The 19,404-nt window shown below is 42.4% G+C and overlaps 1 protein-coding gene across 1 annotated transcript in view; it reads right to left on the reverse strand.

Moving 5' to 3' along the window:
- The window catches only part of SKI (SKI proto-oncogene), a 107,011-nt gene extending 90,596 nt beyond the window's left edge, over positions 1 to 16,415 (reverse strand). The window contains exon 1 of the mRNA XM_051637302.1: positions 14,670 to 16,415. Coding sequence (XP_051493262.1) covers positions 14,670 to 15,581 — 912 coding nt within the window. The 5' untranslated portion in view covers positions 15,582 to 16,415. The remainder of the gene's footprint in view (positions 1 to 14,669) is intronic.
- Between the last annotated feature and the right edge of the window lie 2,989 nt (positions 16,416 to 19,404).

Consider the following 19,404-nt stretch of genomic DNA (forward strand, 5'->3'; position numbering starts at 1 on the left):
GTTCTTATCTGGAGCAGATAATAAACTTTGCTTTGCAATTCCTATCTGGCTTTGATATATCTGCTGTCATAGGGATAAATACTAATTGTTTATGAGATTGGGTATCAAAACAGCAGAGCTGCACCCGGTTATACTTAAAATTGGAGTTGGACCATCTGGCTGTGCTGAGCCAAAGGAATGGTCACATACTCCTATCTGTCCTGGGATCCATTCAAGTGTGATTTGGGGTTATTAAGGGAGGAATTTATAGAAATTAATCTAGTTTCCTCTGTTTCCTAGGTTTTTGCCTTAATTCTACCATTCCCAGAGATTTTCACATTTGGGGCAGGGAGAGGAGGGAATGAAAGAGAGAAAGGAAGACAAGAGCCAACATCTATCTGGAGTCTAGATGTTTTAAATCAGATGATCCTTGGCCAGAGTATGACAGGATCCATTTGAACTCAAAGTAATTTCCTTGTGATTTCCCAATCTAACACACACCCTGGGCCTTTTGAACAAAGTGTTTTCTCAGAAACAGTCCTTCTGCTTTGGTTATAAGTTCAAGAATACAAAGCAATCATCAACATAAAACTGAGAAGTAATAAAATATGAAGCTAAAGCAATCGATAATCTGTCTTACAGTCTTGATGTATATACAAACCATATAAGTGGTGATACAGTTATGGGTGATACCACATCATTCCGTAGCACATTTTCCCACCCTTAATGTTTTAAGAAACCAAACACGAGGCCACAAGACAGCACCACCCCGATACATAACTTGGAATGGCAGGGATGGCCTTTTGAGTATCACAGAATTAACTGCTGCCACTCACATGCCCAAATATTCCAATTGAGAAGATATGAAACAAAAAAGCCACCATGTTTTGCACCAGCACAGAAGAATTCTTATTTGTATTATTACTGAGTTCCTTGCATCACTGCAACCTGACTAACACAGCAACATCCTGACATTCTGCAGTGGTGTAGAAAAGTAACTTGTCCAGACAGAATGTGAAACAAAAGCAACCATTTAATAAAATGCATGACAACCATATTACATAGATCCTACTACACTGGTGTAATCTAGCTACAAAGAACAACAAATAAAAACCCTGGCACCTTCCACTCCAAACTCTTAAGTCCAAAAATCTATTTTTTTTTCTTTTTTTAATGTATCATTCTACTCTGAGACAATAAACATAGTTTTGCTTCATCTCTACAGCTATGAAAAGAGCTTTATAAAGAGAGGGATGGACACACACACAGCAGCACAAAGGTCACATGCACAGGACAATACTGAGTGTTTGAAAATGTTAACAAAAAAAAAGGAAAAAGAAATCACAGTTTTGATAGTTCTGTGGGAAAAAAAACTTCGCAAATTTGCAACAAAACTGTTAAGTAATTAAGGCAAGACACTTCACACATGAACTTAAACTGCTAATTAAATCCCCCCTGCTTAATTGACTAGATTTGCATATCATTCAGTGAGGAATGGGAATGGCTTGGGCATTACACAAGCTCTTCCTTGTGCAGAAGGGATGGGAATGATGCAAAACAATGAAAAAGATTTGGGAAAACTTTCAGACCTGTAGCAGGAAAAAAAAGTTTTACTTTAAGACCAACTACAGTCAAGAAAATTTTCCCATCTGATTCTTGATGAAACAATCACTGATTGGAAAAAAACAAAAAATTTTGAATTTACTGCTCCCAGCTTAGCCACATTATGTTCAGATCAGAAAAGCTACTTTTGTCTTTTGCTAGATCATTATTAGGCCAGGCAGGAGAAATTTCACTGCAATCAGAATACACACAGCAAATACTGATGTGAGCAGCTTAAGAATCAGGGACATTTTTACATTCAAATCTCAAAAAGAAGAGAGTAGATCCTAACAACATATCTCGCTGAGCTCATAACTCTGTTGTGGAAGGTGATACCACATCAGTTGATAGCACATTCCATTCACAGATACTAATAAGGAGAATTTTTTTTAATCCCAGCTTCTATCTTGGGGAAAATAAATAAATAAAAATTTCCATCTTTTATCTAATTTTTAAAAGGTTCTGTAAGTCTTTGGAACATTAATATTCCCCCTAACAAAGCCAGCAGCTGCTCTGCCAGTCTGTGACATGGATGGTTTTGTTAAAAGGTTTTCATGTGGGTTTTTTTTTTTTCAGTTCAGTGTGCTTTGCATATGAAACAGGACATTTCCCCACCCTCCACCCCCATTCCCTCCTAATCCAGAAGGGACCTTACTTCCTCCCTCTCAAACAAGCAGCTCATTCAGCAAAAGGGAAATCCCAAGATGCACTCGGGCAAGAAGCCTACAGAGGAGCTTGGAAAAAAACAACCACCAACAAACCAAACAACAAAAACCCCAAAAAAAGCTACCAGTGTGTCCCAAACAGCAGGAAGGGGAGCAACTGAGCTGGTAATTATGAACTTACTTCTGCAAACTACTACTTTAGGACATGGATCTGTCATGCCAGACATTTAAAAAGTTTTTCCAGGGTAGCAATTCAGTTTTGGCCCAACAGTAACAAAACCCACAGAACTGCAGCTCTCCCCTGCCAAAATACAAATTACAGAAAGCCAGTTTAGAGAATCTTTTACATGATTACTGAGGCAGATTTAGTGGGGTGAATTTGAAGCAACTTAATTGTTACCTTGCAATTATAATCTAAAGCAATTTTTTTAAAAATTTTAAAAACAGAAAACAAAAATCAAGCAACCTTTTTCAAAAAATTTGTTTGAAACAGCATCCATGTGTCTCCATATAACTCCTTCCTGAGACCTAATGCTTACTTTGTGACATCCAAACTGTCGACAGCAATCAATTCTGATGACACAGGGGATTATAATTTTGACTGAAGGAATGAAAACTTCAAAAGGGGGAGGTTCTAATTAATAAAATAGGTTTTTCAAGAAAAAAAACCCCACACAAAAATAACAGCAACTTCAATGTAAGTCTGTCAAGATATGATCCAGCTGCTCTTTAAGGATGTTCATGAATGAATATTCCTCTTAGAAACAAATATATTAAGTTTCATTAGTGTGAATCTACTGAAATAAAATCAAGTAATAATGAGATAAAACTGCACCAATAAATTAAGCCAGCTAACAACGGTAAATGTGGTAAATTTTTACAAACCTAAATTATAAATCTGCATGTACATTTTTAAGAGTAGACTTTAAATGTAGAAATAGATTTCTGAAAATATAACCTCCACTGCAATCTCATTAATTATTCTTTTCACTTCTAAAATCTCAGCAGAATTTGACCCTCAAATTATAACGAGGAAAATTTGGCTACATTCAGAAGCTATGACAAGTGATTTCCCCTCTAAGATGGATTTTGATAAACTTGGACCAAGTCCATTGATTTCACTGGAGTCAAACCACAGAGCAAAACGTTGCCTCAACAACCTTCCCCAAATTAAAGCAAGGCGTTAGCTCCAATTATGCCTACACTTCAGGGTCTTTTTCAAAGAAGCTCCTATTTCTTCCATTTACTTGAACCAGTTCCTGGCATGGCTTGCATGAGAGCACAACTACGCTGATGTCAAGTGGATTATTCTGACTGCATACCAGGCAAAATAAACTGATTAAAGACCCTTAAGGTCTAGACCACAGAATCATTTAAATTATCTCTTTTCTAGAATGGTAAAAGTTAAACCTCATATACGAGTCTATAAATACATAAATGCAACTCTACACACTACAGCTATTTAGTAACATCAAACGAGCTTCTGTTGTTCAGACAATCCCAGGCAGTGGCACCAGGAGAAGACATCCACCCCAAGCTGTGATAGTGGAGCTTCTCCTATAGCTACACTTGCACAGATGGACCTTTACAAAATAAACCAAAATCAAATGAAACAGAGAGAATGCTACAATTCTCTCTTAGCAATTTCTGTTTTGTTGACTTATTTTGGTTTTTAAAGACTGGACTGTCCTTGGTTCACAGAAGTAGAAGCTGCTGTCAGAAAAACAAAACCCAAGTCAGTTGTGCAGCACAGCAGGGAAACTACAGGTGGGGCAATAATCCATAGGCTGCTCCTGCCCATGATATGGCTGAAATGTGGAAGCACAGCTCATCCTCCAGCTCCTTCCTGCTCTGCCAGGGAAGTGAATAGGTCACATAACTGAGGAAAAGATATGTAACATTTTTCATCCTGAGCACTGAACTGCTAAACTCAAAATAAAATAAAGCAAAGCGTGACGATCTGTACAAATGCAAATGTCCCAAATGCCAAGACTAACATTTCTAAAACCTAATTCAACTCTTTCATTTCTTAGCTGCAGGCCGTTTACTGCCACTCCTTTTTTCCACCCAAACAAAAGACGAAAGGGATGACTCAAAGCAACTTGAATTTCAAGCTAAAGCCACAAAGCACTGAATGCCTGATCTTTAATATTAAACAGGTGTGCAGATGATATGCATTCAAGCCTCATCACTGCTAGGTTAATTTTTTAAAAAACTGAAAAAAAAAAGACCAAATTTACTTAAAATAAGCATGGGTAAGTTAAACAATGCTATAAATAATGATGAAAATCATATGGTAAAAACAAGCAAATACTAGTTGCAGCATTGCCAACTCCCTCTACCCATTTTTCCTTCCAAATCACTAGTTTGTCTTTTTTTTCTTTATATTCAAACAATTTTAAATAATAAAATTATAATTACATATTTTTTCATTCAGAATTTAGTAGTATTACACACACAATCCTTGCTCTAGACTCAAACCACACTAGAAGGATCAATTAATCCATCATGAAAAAGACTTTCACATAGATATGTTTCTAGAAATGAAGTTTTTAGAAAAGGAAGTACTAATTTGCTATGCTGTGAGGGCCCAGGCCTTTGAACAGTAGTTCTGCTAATCCACTGAATAGTATAATAGAGAATTTTACACCGTTTCACCACTTACATCACTATCTGCTGCTGAATATGGCCCAAAGATTATTTGGCTTCACCAGTTTTGCAAAAAACTGTGCTGTTATGGCAAAAAAATAAAAAGGCAAAAACCCAAACAAAAATAAATTCTTTGGTAATATTAGCACAGCATGTTTCTTATTAGTGAATGAATGGGAACAAAGAGTATCAATAATGGACCTTATGTTGCAGTCTGTACTTTTCTGAATCAGATTTACCTCTCCCAGCAGCTCTGCATCACATTAGATACATTTATTTCAAAGGAATATTTCTAAATCATACCAGCATGGGTGAGATAATTCACACCCACTGAATAAACTGAAACTGCTGGTGGGGAGTTAAGAATGGCAAATCCCTTCCCCCCCTCCACAACTGACACTCTATTATCTTTCAACTCAGGTAAGTTTTTGAACTATGGAATAGTGGTGTATCAGGAAAATATGCTTAACATGCCATTTCATGAGAAATTATTAACAAAAGTGTTAATCTGAAATCCATTATATTAATGAAGGTTACTGAAATCAAACCACATCGTAGCCTTCATAAATTATTGTATATTTTTTGCCTTTCTAGCCCATTACTCTGTATAAAAAGCTATAAAATTATTTTACTGCTGTAAATACATCAGCTTGAACAGTCTTAAGGATTTTTGTTTGGTTTGGTTGGGGTTTTTTTAAATACTTGTAAAAAAAAAAGACAGAACCTAGAGACATTTAATACTTACATGTTGGGTTTTTTAAAACTATTTAAACTAATTCACTGCTTCTAACTGGTACTACTACAATCTCAGTTTCAGTAAGCAGCAGAAACCCTGCACAACCTGTATTTTTTAATACTCAGTGAAATTAATTTTGTTAGCTAGATCCTGACAACAGCACCTAAAAGCATTATGTGTGCTGGCCAACACACACCGCACTCCACTATTATGTAAAAGTAGAAAGAAAATTACTATCCTGATCCCTTTTCTGCCATCTGAACTGCATGGACAGCTCTTTAGATCTGTGTAGCTCCCCCACTGAAATGGACAGGGGTTGTGTGCACAGATCAGCTGCCAGATTTCAGGCTACAAGACACAGCCATACAAAGAGTGTCACGCAGAAGTTCACATTTAAGCAAGAAGTTATTTGGCCTCTTCCAAGTTCAATAAATGCACTTGACTGCAGTAGCTTCTTCTGTTTAAGTGACACGAAACAGTTTAATTTTGCCCAAAAAGCAACAGGAAAGTTTTTACTAAATGGTCAAAGATTACTAAGAGCAGCATTACAGAAATATTTTAGACTCTCTTCACTGACAGAATCTGGAAGCTTCACCACCATTATATTCTATTTAATGGTAATAAAAGCAGAAACTTGTTATAAAAGGAGAAAAATCTAAAGACTGAAACAAAACAGGTGGTATTACTGCTGATTTCAACAGCACTACTGGCACATAACACTAACGTAGTTATGCATTAAAAATTCTGCAGACCACACCCCAGAGGAGTGTCCAACTTGAGTCCTGGCTGGTTCTACTTGGGCATGAAGAACCAGAGCCTGTAACACAGGTAATGAAGGAAGTGGAGAGGGTAGGGGACTTCATAAAAATGCAGGACATGACAGTGAAAAGATATGAAATGGTTTTTCTTCCAACCCTAAGCAGATGTTGTCCAATTAAGGATGCAAATAAATCACCCTCTGCATTGCGAGTCAGAAAACACACACATAAAAGCTTTCTAAATACATTTTGGTTTAAACTTGCATAATTCTCCCATTGGAGAAATCAGCTTCAACTTATGTAATCCTTAGAAAGAGACATTCTTACGTACAGTTCTGTGTCACTAACAAACAAGGAAGACACATCTCTAGAAAAGGAGTGCACCCACACACAATTAATTATATGGGTGTGGAGGGAACACAGGGGAAAAGCTGTAACAGAACATGAAGACCAGAGTCTGCTGTTTCCACACAGACCAAGCTGCAACCAAGCTCAAGGGGCTGCTCCCCTTTCACCAGCCAGAACTGTCTGTTATACTTAACCCAGACTTCCTAACACTTGATATCCTGTCTGCTGTTTCAATGCCTTTACTCAATGTTTCAGACAGACATTACACAAACTGGCTGGTGAAAAGGGTTGAGAAACCAAGAAGCAATCCAAGTCAATGACCTTATTCTATAAAATGATACCATTGACTGACGAGAGGAGGAAGAACAAAGCACAGGGGTACGTGTCTTCTGAATGTATCACTGAAATCTTCTGTATGAAAAGACAAGCACCAGGCTGTATGCTATTTTGTTAATGTTGCTTCTGTCTTCTAATTCTTAAAACCTAGGCAATTCTTATGCTTCCAGTGCAATTGATTCTCACACCAAAAGAGAAACAGCTTCAATTTTTAAAAAAACAAAACAGAAAACCAAACATAAAAGTTACATTTTCTACAAAGCATGTGCAAAGGTAACTGTACATAAATCAATAAACAACAAAGCCAGAAACCAAGTTATTGATTAGCTCCTTTGCTCTTTATCTCCAATATACAAAATAATGCTGCAATTTTAACATAGACACACAATCTCTATCCTCACGTATGTTTTCCCTAATTTAATTAAGACTGTTAGAACTAGTAGACTACTTAACATGAGTAAGGGTGGCAGGACCTGTCTCATTTAACAGAACATATGACTATGCAGCCAATCAGGTTGCTTTAATATGCATACACTGCTTGGAGAAGCCAAATTTTATGAGATAGCAACCAAACCATAGATGGAGACAATGATAAGAGCTCCGCACAAGGGAATTCCAACTGGCTTCCAGAACAACACTGCCCATGAAACACTGACAGGCTCAGAGCTTGAACGTGCGTGTATCAGTGTTTTTGTTACCTCATCCAACCAAAAGTCAAAGCAAAATAATTAGCTCAGTGCAGAGGGGCCAATCTCTCTCAGCCAGCAGGCTTGCCCAATACCAATAAAATAGACACTCAAAGAACTGCACCTGCACCTGATGCAATATTGAGGCCAAGTTTACAGTCATTGGATTTGCATCAGAAAAAAAGGCTGGCCCTCACCCTAGCTTTAGACGTATTTCCTCATCAGTCAAAAAAAAAAAAAATCATAAATCATAATTAACGAATCCTGAACACAGGAACAAAAAAATCCTGCCCTGCTAGACATCTACTACAACCTTAAAACCCAGTCTTGCACGTAGCAATCAGCAGGTAAAACCTCTTCAGTGAGAAGCCAGCTCTCGGTTGCAGAAACTCTTGCCCCATTCAGTAAGATCCATCAGGATCAGAACACCAAACATTAAAGAAACCAAAACCTCATTAATGAGCAAAATGAAAATACTGCAGTAGCAGAACTACAAGTTCTGATCCCAGCTTTAGTACAGTCCTGCAAAATGCCAGGTAAGGCCACAAACTTAGTGAAGCTACTTTGTCTCTACACCAGCATACCCTGGTTCAGAATCTGTCCCTCTTTCTCTGACTGCAAGAACTGCCAGTCAACACACAGGAAGGAGTCTGAGACATATACAAGTCTTCTGTGGTTTGTGGGTGAACTGGTTCCAATTACTACACCAGCTGATTGCTTGAGTGAGAACTGCAAAACTAGCCCCAAACCTTCAAATTAACCTCATGTGCTCCTGAAGATACAGGAACAGGTGATTTTGAGTTTGAATCTCTACAGTGACAATGAAATGTAAAGAACATACAAGACTGCACAAGGTGTAAATGACAAAGGTAAGGGAGCAGAGCACATCTTTTCAGAGCCAGCTTCCTCCTTTGTAGTTATTTTCCAAGAACACACACTGACTGTACTAGAGACTGATTGGAATAGCATTTTAAAAAGTGGTGCAGATTTATTAATGTCTACTATTTAGATTCAGAAGGCATATGCAAACAAATTAGATACTATCTAATAAAATGTATCATTAACAAATTTAAAACAAAACCACACTATATTACTACATTTTAAAAGTCATGCTTCCTGTACATGAAGATCAATTTGAATTAAGTGCTCTATGACCACTCCGCTAAAATAGATTAGCCTAGTAATTGACAGTATTCTATCGATAGACTCTCTACAATTCAGTTTAAGTTACTTTTGTCTAAGCTCTAATTTCTTTCCAAGAACCCCTTGTTTGATTTAGCGTAACTGTTCCATGACAGTTCCCCTAGTGTCAAGTTCAAAGTTTGCTTTTAAAAGAAAACAAAACCAAACCAAACAAACGTGAGAATTAACAATTTTTCTGGGTCTAAGTACTGCGCACGTTGAGACGCAATTCTCAAATGTGATGGCAAAGCAGTCTGGCCAGCTAAGCCAGCAATGTCAGTTCCAATCACCAGTTATCACAGGTAATAGACAGCCAGCCCACTCCTTACTGCAGTCAGTGCCATTCAAACCCCTTAATTTGGCAAAATAACTTTGCTAAAAGATGAAAATAACATGAATTCTCTGTAAGAATGGACGACTCATCTCTTTAGATACCCAAATCTTGCTTGGGCTAAACAACTTAGATGTAGTCCCAGAGCTGCCCATGTTGCAGCAGTGTTGAGAATCAAGGAAGGTGTAGATAAGGTGCAAGTGGCTGCCAGAATTTTAACCGCTGCATTGTCTAGACATGCTCTGAGCAGCCTCATGCAGACGCCTCCAGATGCTTTTACAACACTGCTCTAAACACGCCTCTCCACAAGTGAAAACACACCCTCGTTGGTCAGTCAGCTCAAGCTGGTGATAACCATGTTCATATCCTGGCAGAGAGACCCGGTGTGAGGCTCCCAACACATCCAAAAAATAAACTGTGTTTACATGCATCTTCAAAGCACGCTACTGTTTGGGCAGAACATACGCCCAAGCCCGAAACCACAGAAACGGAGAGGCAAGTGAGACAGCCCAGACAATGAAGGGAGAGGCAGATGTTTAAATATTTTAGGCAGTGATTTTCAAAAGAAGAGATTGCATATAATTCCCTCCCTAATTCAAGAGGACTGAATTCAGGAACTTGGGAACTGTTCTGGGGCAAGAGACACCCATAGTTGACTCAACACCATTAGATCATTATTTGCAGCACATTCTTTGTCTAACACACATGTACCTGCTTCTTTGCTCTCCATCTACAACATCTGTAAAATGGTTTGTGAGCTTGGGAATAAAATGCTAATGCCTGCTTGAACACTGCCATGTCCTCAGGTACACAAGATTTTGTTTAAGCGTGGTATCATTTTTGAAGGTCAACTTTCAAGCTGTAAAAGGATTCTGAACTAAGCTACCATCCCAAGACATCAACATTTTTGGTTTAGGGACTTCAAAAATTTTACTAGAGAATCTTTAGTATAATTCTTGAACATCAGGTAAGAGAACAAATTACTTAATTGCTCCATGGAAAAAACAATTGAACCCTCAGCTCTTAGGCAGAATTTTCCAAGAGTATTTATCAAGGCAGTATGTACCAAAAAGAATAAATGCATCCAGCAGGTCTCAACACCACTGCCTGTGAATAAGATCAAAATCTCTCATTACCTACCATAGGATATATACTACTAGCAAATAATGAAGATTACCCCTGGCCAGGAGAGGCAGGACTTTAGGATGCAGAAAGAGGAAGGCTTACATCCTAGCTCTACTGCTGCAGCACTTCAGGTAGCCATGAAGCACAGCACCTAAAAGTTCACAGCTGCCCCACAACTCTGTCAGCACTGCACTATTTCACTTTCAGCAATTTTTGTTCTTTGATTTGGCTGCACACTTGACCTGGCTAAACCTTATTTCAGCTGAGAAAGCTGCATGTTGTGGCAGCACTAGGTTGGTAGGCATTGTGAAATAAAGTGGGAGGCCTTATGTGCTCATTTCTGTGTCAGTACCCAGAATGCTGCTTCTAGCTTCCAGCTACTTCATAGAAGTGCTGCTGGGACTTGAACCGTGGGAACACTGCAGCGCTAGCGTGTGTGGGTGTGTTCACACGTGTGCAAGGAGGGCTCTCTTACTCTGTGTCTGATCACATACAGTTTTGCTGAAAGTACAGATGTCTGGCACACAGGTAGGAAATATGAAAGGACTGTCAAAAGCTGCTTGGTTCAATATCTTAAAAAGAAAAAAAGGACTGAGAAGAGACAGAGTTGAACCCACCCTCCTTTACTGGAAATTGCAACCAACAAAGCCTTCAGGCCTGCTTTTTAAACTCATTCCATTGTGGTGGAAGCAAATTGATGTTGAGATAGCAGAGAGCTGTCAGTCCCACAGCAGCGGAAAGACAGCATGAGAACAAACCAAGGCCATCAGTGTACCAGTAAGTGAACAATTAACATGCACCAGCTTTGGCAAAATGTCTTTGGCACCGATGATGGATTTCTAGGACCCTGTTTTGCAACCCTGTCAGGTTATTCACATTTTCAGTTTCTAGAAATACCCCAGACAGCAATGGTCATGCTCCATGCCAGCAATGGTGGATGAAACAAGAGATCCTGTTAGGATCCTTCACTGCCTTCATACAGATCTAGACGAAAGCTTCTTCTGCAAGTGGCAAGACCAGCCAACATGTATCTCATTCAACCAACCAGGCTGACAATATATCTGCATGTATGTATCCACCACTCAGTATAGATGCATAGATATGCACAATGGATACTTGATGAATATAGAAAAATATGTTGTGAATGAAGTACCTAGGTAAAGCTATGCCTTGTAGCAATGCTGTGAAACCACATGAAGGAAAAAAAGAGGGGCGGGGGGGGAAGAGAAGGGAAAAAAAGTAGTTTTGCCAGTATGCTGAATCCACAACAGGGGCTTGTGCCAACCCAGCTCCTTCATTTAAGTCAGACCCTTAAAAGGCAGAGCTGTGCAGGCAGAAATCTACATACCTCATCACATAAACCTCATGAAGACACACAAATAGGTCAAAAAACTCCCTGCTTCTTAAACAGCCATTAAAAAATGGTCATATGCATCCCATGCTATCAACATGCTAACAGAGCCCCAGAGAAAACAGCACACAAAGCAATGTGTACACACACAAATTGGGAAACTCACCAAAAGCCCACTCTTGAAAGTAGAAGACCAAATACCTGACACAGCAGAGTAGGGCATGCAACACACACACCTCTGTATAAAACAGAACAAAGCAATGCAGAGATCTACATCAAAAAGGAAGACCACCACAAAGCCACATATGCTTCACCCTTTCATCCACAGAGACAGATGCAGAGCCCCACAGACACACAAAACCCACACAGACCGACAGTAATTAACACAAACACCCAGACACAGACATGGGACCATCTTTTCATTTCCTTACTAAGTACCTAAACTTTACTCCAATGTTACTTGCCCCTGGCCACAGTCTACCAGTCTTAGAGCCTGATTAAATCTCTCCATAATTATCTGCACACACTGCTACAACACAAATGACCTTAGCATATGATATCCGTTGGCTAAGTCCAATGGAAAAAGACCTCAGAAAAAGGAAGGATAAGCATAGAAAACTCTGCCAGCAGTGTCAGGGTGTCCTCAGGACTGCACCACATTAATAGGAGAGCTCTGAAGACAGCTCAAAAGCCTTGAACTTAAGCCCAGTTCTGCACAGGGTGGATGATAAAGTGTTCTTTTTTTCTCCACCCCATCATCTGAGCACACACCACTCTGTTCTTCCACACCGAACTCCTTGCCACCTCCCAGACTTACACACGAGACCTAACATTTTACGATGACATAATTTTGGCCAATTTTTCTGAGAAATAGATGGCCACCATTTCCTTACATAATTTTTGGGGTCCACTATTCCATACCTTGAATTCAGTCTGCATGTAGTTGTGCACTGCATGCAGATTTGGGAGGAGGGTAAGGAAGAGTGCTTGCCATGTTCTGAACTAGGTCTTACTAAAAGGTCACTAAAAAGTCAGGCAAAGCCAAGATTTAGTGGTCTCTTCTTCTCCACCTGCAAGCTCACCTGGGGTGCTGGATCAATCACAATTAAACAGAATGTCATCAAAACCGTGGAAGAAAAGGAAAGCACACCTCCACTAACATCCATTTTATTTAAGCTCTGGAAATTACCAAGCTAGAGACACTGTACCTTTCTGGAGCAAGAATGTGGGGATTTATTAATTTTGCTCCCCAAACAAAGCATACCATAGAAAATATATTTCCCAACCTGAAAAATGCCTCCACTTTCAGAGCTGTATTTTCCCCTTACAGACATTAATATACATCCATCCCACCATTCCATCTTAGCACATGACTGACGGAGAATAGACAAGCCATTAAAAACACATCCACCTCCAACCACGGAGATAATGTGGCTCATTACAGCCCAGCTTTGTCACAGGGATTCTGACACTCGAGAGTGAGGAAAAGGAGGGGTGAGAAGGATTGAAACCGGGGCTAAGCACAACAGCAGGAGACAAACTGGAACTTGAACAAGTGAGACTATTCCTTAACCAAAAAACACGGAGGCCAAGCAAATGGATGAACCAGGCCTCTTAGGCTGGCTGTAGGAATTACTGCATTGTTTGCACAAGGTATTTTTAAAACCCTGGGTTTTGCTTGGTGTTGTTTTTGTTGTGTGTTTTACAAATAAAATCTCTACTTGTAAAGTCTGAGTGTGTGCCTGCCCCTTTAAACAGGTATTTGGTAAGTTAATTAAGAATGTTAGTGAACATTCTCAGTGGGCTTTAAATGCTTTTTCTTTTTGAGGCTTGCACCATTTCCCTTCCACTCCAGACACGTAAAACCAAAGAAAAGTTGGGAAATCTGACAAAGATGAGGCAGAACTCAACCAACAAACCTGCAGTGTAAAACTCAGTAGGCAAGAGTTTGCCTTAACCTTATCCTGCAGGGGGGATGGAGCAGGAAGCCAACTGCTCTTCCCACAGCCGGTGGCACCATCCCCAGCGAGCCAGACATCCTGGGGGCTGTGAGCAAGTCCTCAAGGCCTTGTGGCACGGCTGCCCATTGATCAGGACCAGTGCCAGATGCCAAGGCAGCCTCCCACCCACACACCAGGGATTCTGGGATCTAAACGCAGCTCAGACTTAAAGAAAAACAACAAACACCTAAAAAAATGTGCCTTAGCTATCAGCACGGCATACCTAAAGAAGCTGCTGCAGCTGGCCCCAGACAGACACATTTACCGAACGTATACCTAGTCCAATATACCAACGCCTGTTTGGTGGGGAGATTCAGACTCCACAGGGACACTCTAAAAGCAGGGACTTCTCCATTCACGTTCCCTGCACTTTAATCCGAACACCAGTAACATGCATTACTGTCGGGATTTTTTTATTAGCAGCCACATTTTATTCTAATACAAGCCTTTCGACAATTTTGTCCCCACCTCTGGCAGCATGGAGCCGAGTAAAAAATTGTATGCATTTGCACCTGGAGTGATCAGTAACTGCTAATTTTTTCCTGGCTTCTTCCTTGTCTTGACCCCTCACTGAAGCTCTTAAGACCCGAAATCACATACTTCCTGCTAAGGTCTGGGGTAGTGTGATGGGTTTCAAAGATCAGGTTCCATGTACAGTACGATATGCAAACACACATATATAATTTAAACAAACTCCAACTACCGTGTTCAGAACACAACCAGAGAAAAAAAGGTGCCATCTCAAACACTGCCTGTCTACATTAACACACACGTGGTGAGAATTGAGAACACGATTAGATTCCTAAATTACTCAAAGGAAAAGCAGCTGGTAACAAATTGGGTATAGCAATGGACGCTACTGAAATCAGAGAAAATTCTTTTTCTCCCCCCACTCCCTTTAAAATTAAAGACATCACTTACCCTGGGGGCTTTCCTCTTGTATTTGTTGTTATAGTCAAATTTTTCTTTCATTTCATCCAAGAGCTGGCCCAGCCTAGCTTTCTCCTCTTTCCCAGTGTAATCCTGGCTGAGGAGGATATAGGATCTCCAGTTTGCAGAGTCAAAGCCCCAGTGGCAAGTCCTGTTTTCCAGGGATTTGTGAGAGTGGACCACAAATTTGTGAGGTGGGTACATAAGCCTGCAGTCCAAGCACTGGATGCAGGCTGCGCTGGGGTTACTGTAAAGTTCTGGCACCAAGAGTCCCTTACACTTCCCAAAGCACTCATGATAAACCTTGAAGCTCTTCTCTGTAAGCTCCAGCTCAATTGTGCTAGAGAATTCCTTCTTGCAGTGAGGAGGATAGGTGCCACCATAAAGCAAGGCATTACAAAGCCTCTCAGCATCAGTTTTAGTGATGAGCCCGCAGGAAGGAGCAGAGAAGGGCAGGATGCCCATGACTTTGAGGATTTCCAGCTGGTCAGCAGTGCACCTGGAGCAGTAAATATGTAGCTCATCACACACTGAATTAATCTGCTGCAGGGAGAAATCCCTGAGCACCGAGTTCAGTATCTGGGGCAAGCAAAGCCGCTTTTCTCCACCCACCACGAAGCAGGAGATGGTTTCCCCTTCCAGGATGGTCTCGCACCTCTCTGTAGATCTGTCCGAGGGCATGAAGAAGGGTCCGGGCATTACCGGAGGAGGCTGGATAGGGGGAAGATGCAGTACAGGTTCTGCTGGGTCTTTGCCATTGTCTTTCTTGTACATCTCCTGTGCCCATCGTGCTGAGAAAGCAGCGGGGCCACCCAGGGAGCTCATAGAGCTCAGATGAAACTGTTCCAAGGTCTTCTGCAGTCCTGGATGAGGCTGGAAGCTGCTTCTACTTACAGTCTCCATTTTTTAGTTTCTATTCCCAAAACAAACAACAAAAATCCCCAGTTATCTTCCACCCTGGTACAAATCCACTTAAGGGATTTTTTTTAAGAAAAAAAAAAACAACTAATAAAATAACACAACCCCCCCTTGCTTCTTTCTCCTTCCCACTCAGGTTTAACAATCCACTAACCAGTAGGAAATAAATCCTTTTGTATGCGTGCCTCTCTCTTCTTTCCTCTTGGTTCGTTACAATTTCAAAATCTCCAAGTCTCCAAGCTGCCCCGATGGAGCAGAGAGTCACGGCAAAAAGAGGTCTTCATCCGAGCACTCACCCCCTCAGCCAGCCCCCCAGGCAAACCAATCCCGCCTCCCACACCTCCACCACACACACACTCACACACACGCCACCCACAGAAATACAAAAAGTCTGTGCCACGCTCCGAGCACCAGCGGCTCAAATATGTTCTGGCGGCTGCTGCTTCTCTGCAGTAATCACCCTTCTGTCCATATCCACCGAAAAGAAGGCGCGGGGGAGGAAAGTAAAAAGCAGGAGGAGGAAGAAAGCTTGGTCTGTGAAAGGGAACAACACAGAAGAAAAGGAAAAGGCCCAAATCTCTGGCACTTCCAAAACGACGCGGGGGCTTCGCACGGGCAATAAGCAGGCTCCCTTCCCCCTCGTGGTCCCTCAGCTTGATCTGGGAGGACTCCTCGTCTCTCGGTTCGCCTTTCTTCCCTTATTTCTCTCGGTCTTCTCGGCGTGCCGTGGGGAGCCGCGGTACCAGAGCGCACATCCTCCCAGCTCCTCTTTCCAGCAGAGACTGAGAGTGCCTGAGAGCTGAGCTAATGCAGGCTGGCTCAGCCTCCCTCTCTTCTCCTCCTCCTCCTCCTCCCCCCCTCTGTTTGTTGGTGTCTGCCTCAGTCATTGAATCCCGGCCAAGAATGTGACCAACTCCCCAGGCCGGGCTCTTCCAGGAACCGCGGCCGCCTCCCCCCTCCGCTCCGCGCGCAGCTCCTGCACGGGCGGGCGGGCGGCAACGCCGGGGAGGGCGGGCGAGCGGGTAAACTGCTGGGTTCACAGAGCGCCGCGCCGCCGAGAAGGGGCGGTAGGGCGAGGGCTTTTTCCTGCAGCCGCTTTCTCTCCGGACAGCGCTGCAAAGGGAACGAGCGGCACGGCGTCTGCCTCACGCTCGCACGCACACCAAGAGCAAGCGCACCACACGGAAACCTCTCCGCAAAACCTGCTTGCAACGCCGAAGTTCAACTTGGAGCACACGCCCCTCTCGATGAGCCGAAATCGCAGGCGTACAAACACAATTTATGGCCGAAGACAGCACACCCCGACAGCACATCCTCGGCTGCACGGCGTGGCATCCGCGCACCGAATTTACCCAGCGCTACGTGCACATGCCTTCGCGACACGCGTGTCACACGCCCAGCTCACATGCGACGCCTGAGGGCGCTTAACACGTGAAGGAGCGCCAGGCACAACGGCAACACAGGCGGGCAGGAGGTAGGTGAGCCCCCACTGAAAGAGTAACGCAGTCAGGCAAGAAAACGACCCCATTTGTCTGAGTGGCGGGCACGGCGGCAGCTCGGCCGCAACACGAGGCGCCGGGGCTGCCCGAGGGCGGCGGGCACGCGGGCCGCGCGCCACCGGCCACCAGCGCCCTCTGGCGGACAGCGCGCGCCCTCAGCCGGGACCTCCGCGCGGGCCCCGCGGGTCGGGAACCGGGTCCTGTCCGATTTCAGAGCAAAAAATGTGGCTTCTCCCCGTGCTGCAGGAACTGAGCACGGATGGTCCCCTCTGAAAGAGTTCGTTGCAGCATAAAAGCTGGGGAAAAAGGTAGATCGGGAGTGAAGTGGCACAAAGAAACACTGTTCAAAAGAGCAAGCAGGGAGCCAAGAGGTTGTGATTTACCCAGAACCAGTTCCATGGGCAGGGAACACGGCAAGCTCTCCTGTTTCATTTGCATTTTTATATTCTGAAATGCCACTCAGAGTGAAGGAAAGAGCCATCACAGAGCTGCAAAAGCGCTTTAATGTTGCAACTAAACCAGCACGTCTCCAGAGAGGAGACCATTCTCAGACACCCAACTCGGGCACAGAGCCTCAAAGAATTAAAACGGGAGTTCAGAAAAGGCAAGAACTAAAAACACTGGTGTAAGTCATCAGCTGTGTTTTCATATGCTGAGAGAAGACACTCACCAGATTGCTTTACTGTAGAAAACTACTGATGGCAAGAAATACCCTTTAAGTTTCTGGTTATACAATGCATTGCACATGGATTTACTAATCCACATGTGGAATTTTTAGATATTACCACAATACCAAGATCTAAAGATGAGATCTAACAGTCTAGGCCATACAGGCCATGTTGAGGTTATCACACTAAGAAAAAGCAGGGCTAGGAATATTCTTCACTGAGTAACACAAGTATAAGGTTTTAGTTAAGAATAATGTTCAATAATATTCTTCAGAAGTTATGTACAGCACCTTTTGATTACATGAAGGACATCTATGACATTCCATCCATTCCATCATTTCCAAACCAAAGGGTGTGCTTTCTTATAAAGAAAACCCTTCCCACCATTCAGCCTTGACTGTAAGAAGTTGGGACTGTGAGCCAGAAGCAGTACCAGACACCCAGTGAAGTCCATTATGGATGTGACAAAGGAACTGACTGTCACCAACAGCACTCGGATATAACAGCAAACAGCAGCAGAATGATTCCCCAGGTGCATTTTAATCCAGGTTCAGTCATTCTTTTTTAACTCGCTAAAATATAAATGGTCAGATATACTCAAACGTCATGTATGGAGTTCCTGATTCTTGCAAAGAACAAATTCTTGCCGGGAATTTGGAGAACAGTGGAGAAGCTTCTTAGCTCTGGAAGCTGGGGGTTTTTTGCACTCCCTCTCCTGTACCCCTTACAAAGGACAGACAGTCCTATCACTGCAGTTCATTTTCAGAGAGGAGCCTTTTTCCTTTCCAAATGATTCTTTAATGTAAGTAAAGCTCTGGATCGTGCAACAGATTGTTTATGGGTGGAATTCATAAACTGAATTCCTGAAGCAGAGGGGACTACCAAAAAGACAGGAAGGATGGTCTTGTGGTTAAAACAGAAAACTCAGGACATCTGGGGTCTATTCCCAGATCTCCCACAGACTTCCTGTTGCCTTGGGCAAGTTGTTTAGTCTCTCTGTGCCTCAGTTTCTGTATCTGTGATATCCAGATGGTGACCAATTAGAGTGGCAGCTTCTGAACGTAAATTCATGACGCGACAGAAACCAGTTTTCCACTCCTGCAGTAACAATACAGTAAAACTTCCATTTCTTTCTATCCCACAGACTGCAGAATTAAACAGCAGCAGAGCTGGAGAAGGGGGAGCGGCAAGAGCTGTCATTTGGGATTAAGGTGGCAGCAGCTTCTGGAAGCTCTTCCTCCCTTGATGACGGACCGTGAGAGCTGTGCATCTTAAAATCATATTAATCTCTTCCCCAGTAACTGTTTGTATTGCTCCAGTTCCAAAGCCCTCTAGCTGGAGAAAGGAGAGGGGAAAAATATCTCAGAGGAAGGGCCCTAACACCACAGTGTTTTTCTCACTCTCTCCCTCTTCTCCTCCCCCTCCATTGGCTTCAAGGCCAACAGCTCCTGGAACACAAACACTCTTGTAAACTCCTGAACCACACAGCCCTATGGTGGGTGGGTGTTTGCTCCCTGCCTGCCAGTTCCAAATCCACCCACAGATTCCAAAGGCCCAGAACAAAAAGCAGACTCCATTTTCCATATTTAACAGGCAATTCGTTTCCCTCCCCATTGCCTTCATTTGCAGAACTCGGTGCTT

Source organism: Apus apus, chromosome 20 (genome assembly GCF_020740795.1).
Source record: "Apus apus isolate bApuApu2 chromosome 20, bApuApu2.pri.cur, whole genome shotgun sequence".
Taxonomy (NCBI): Eukaryota; Metazoa; Chordata; class Aves; order Apodiformes; family Apodidae; genus Apus; species Apus apus.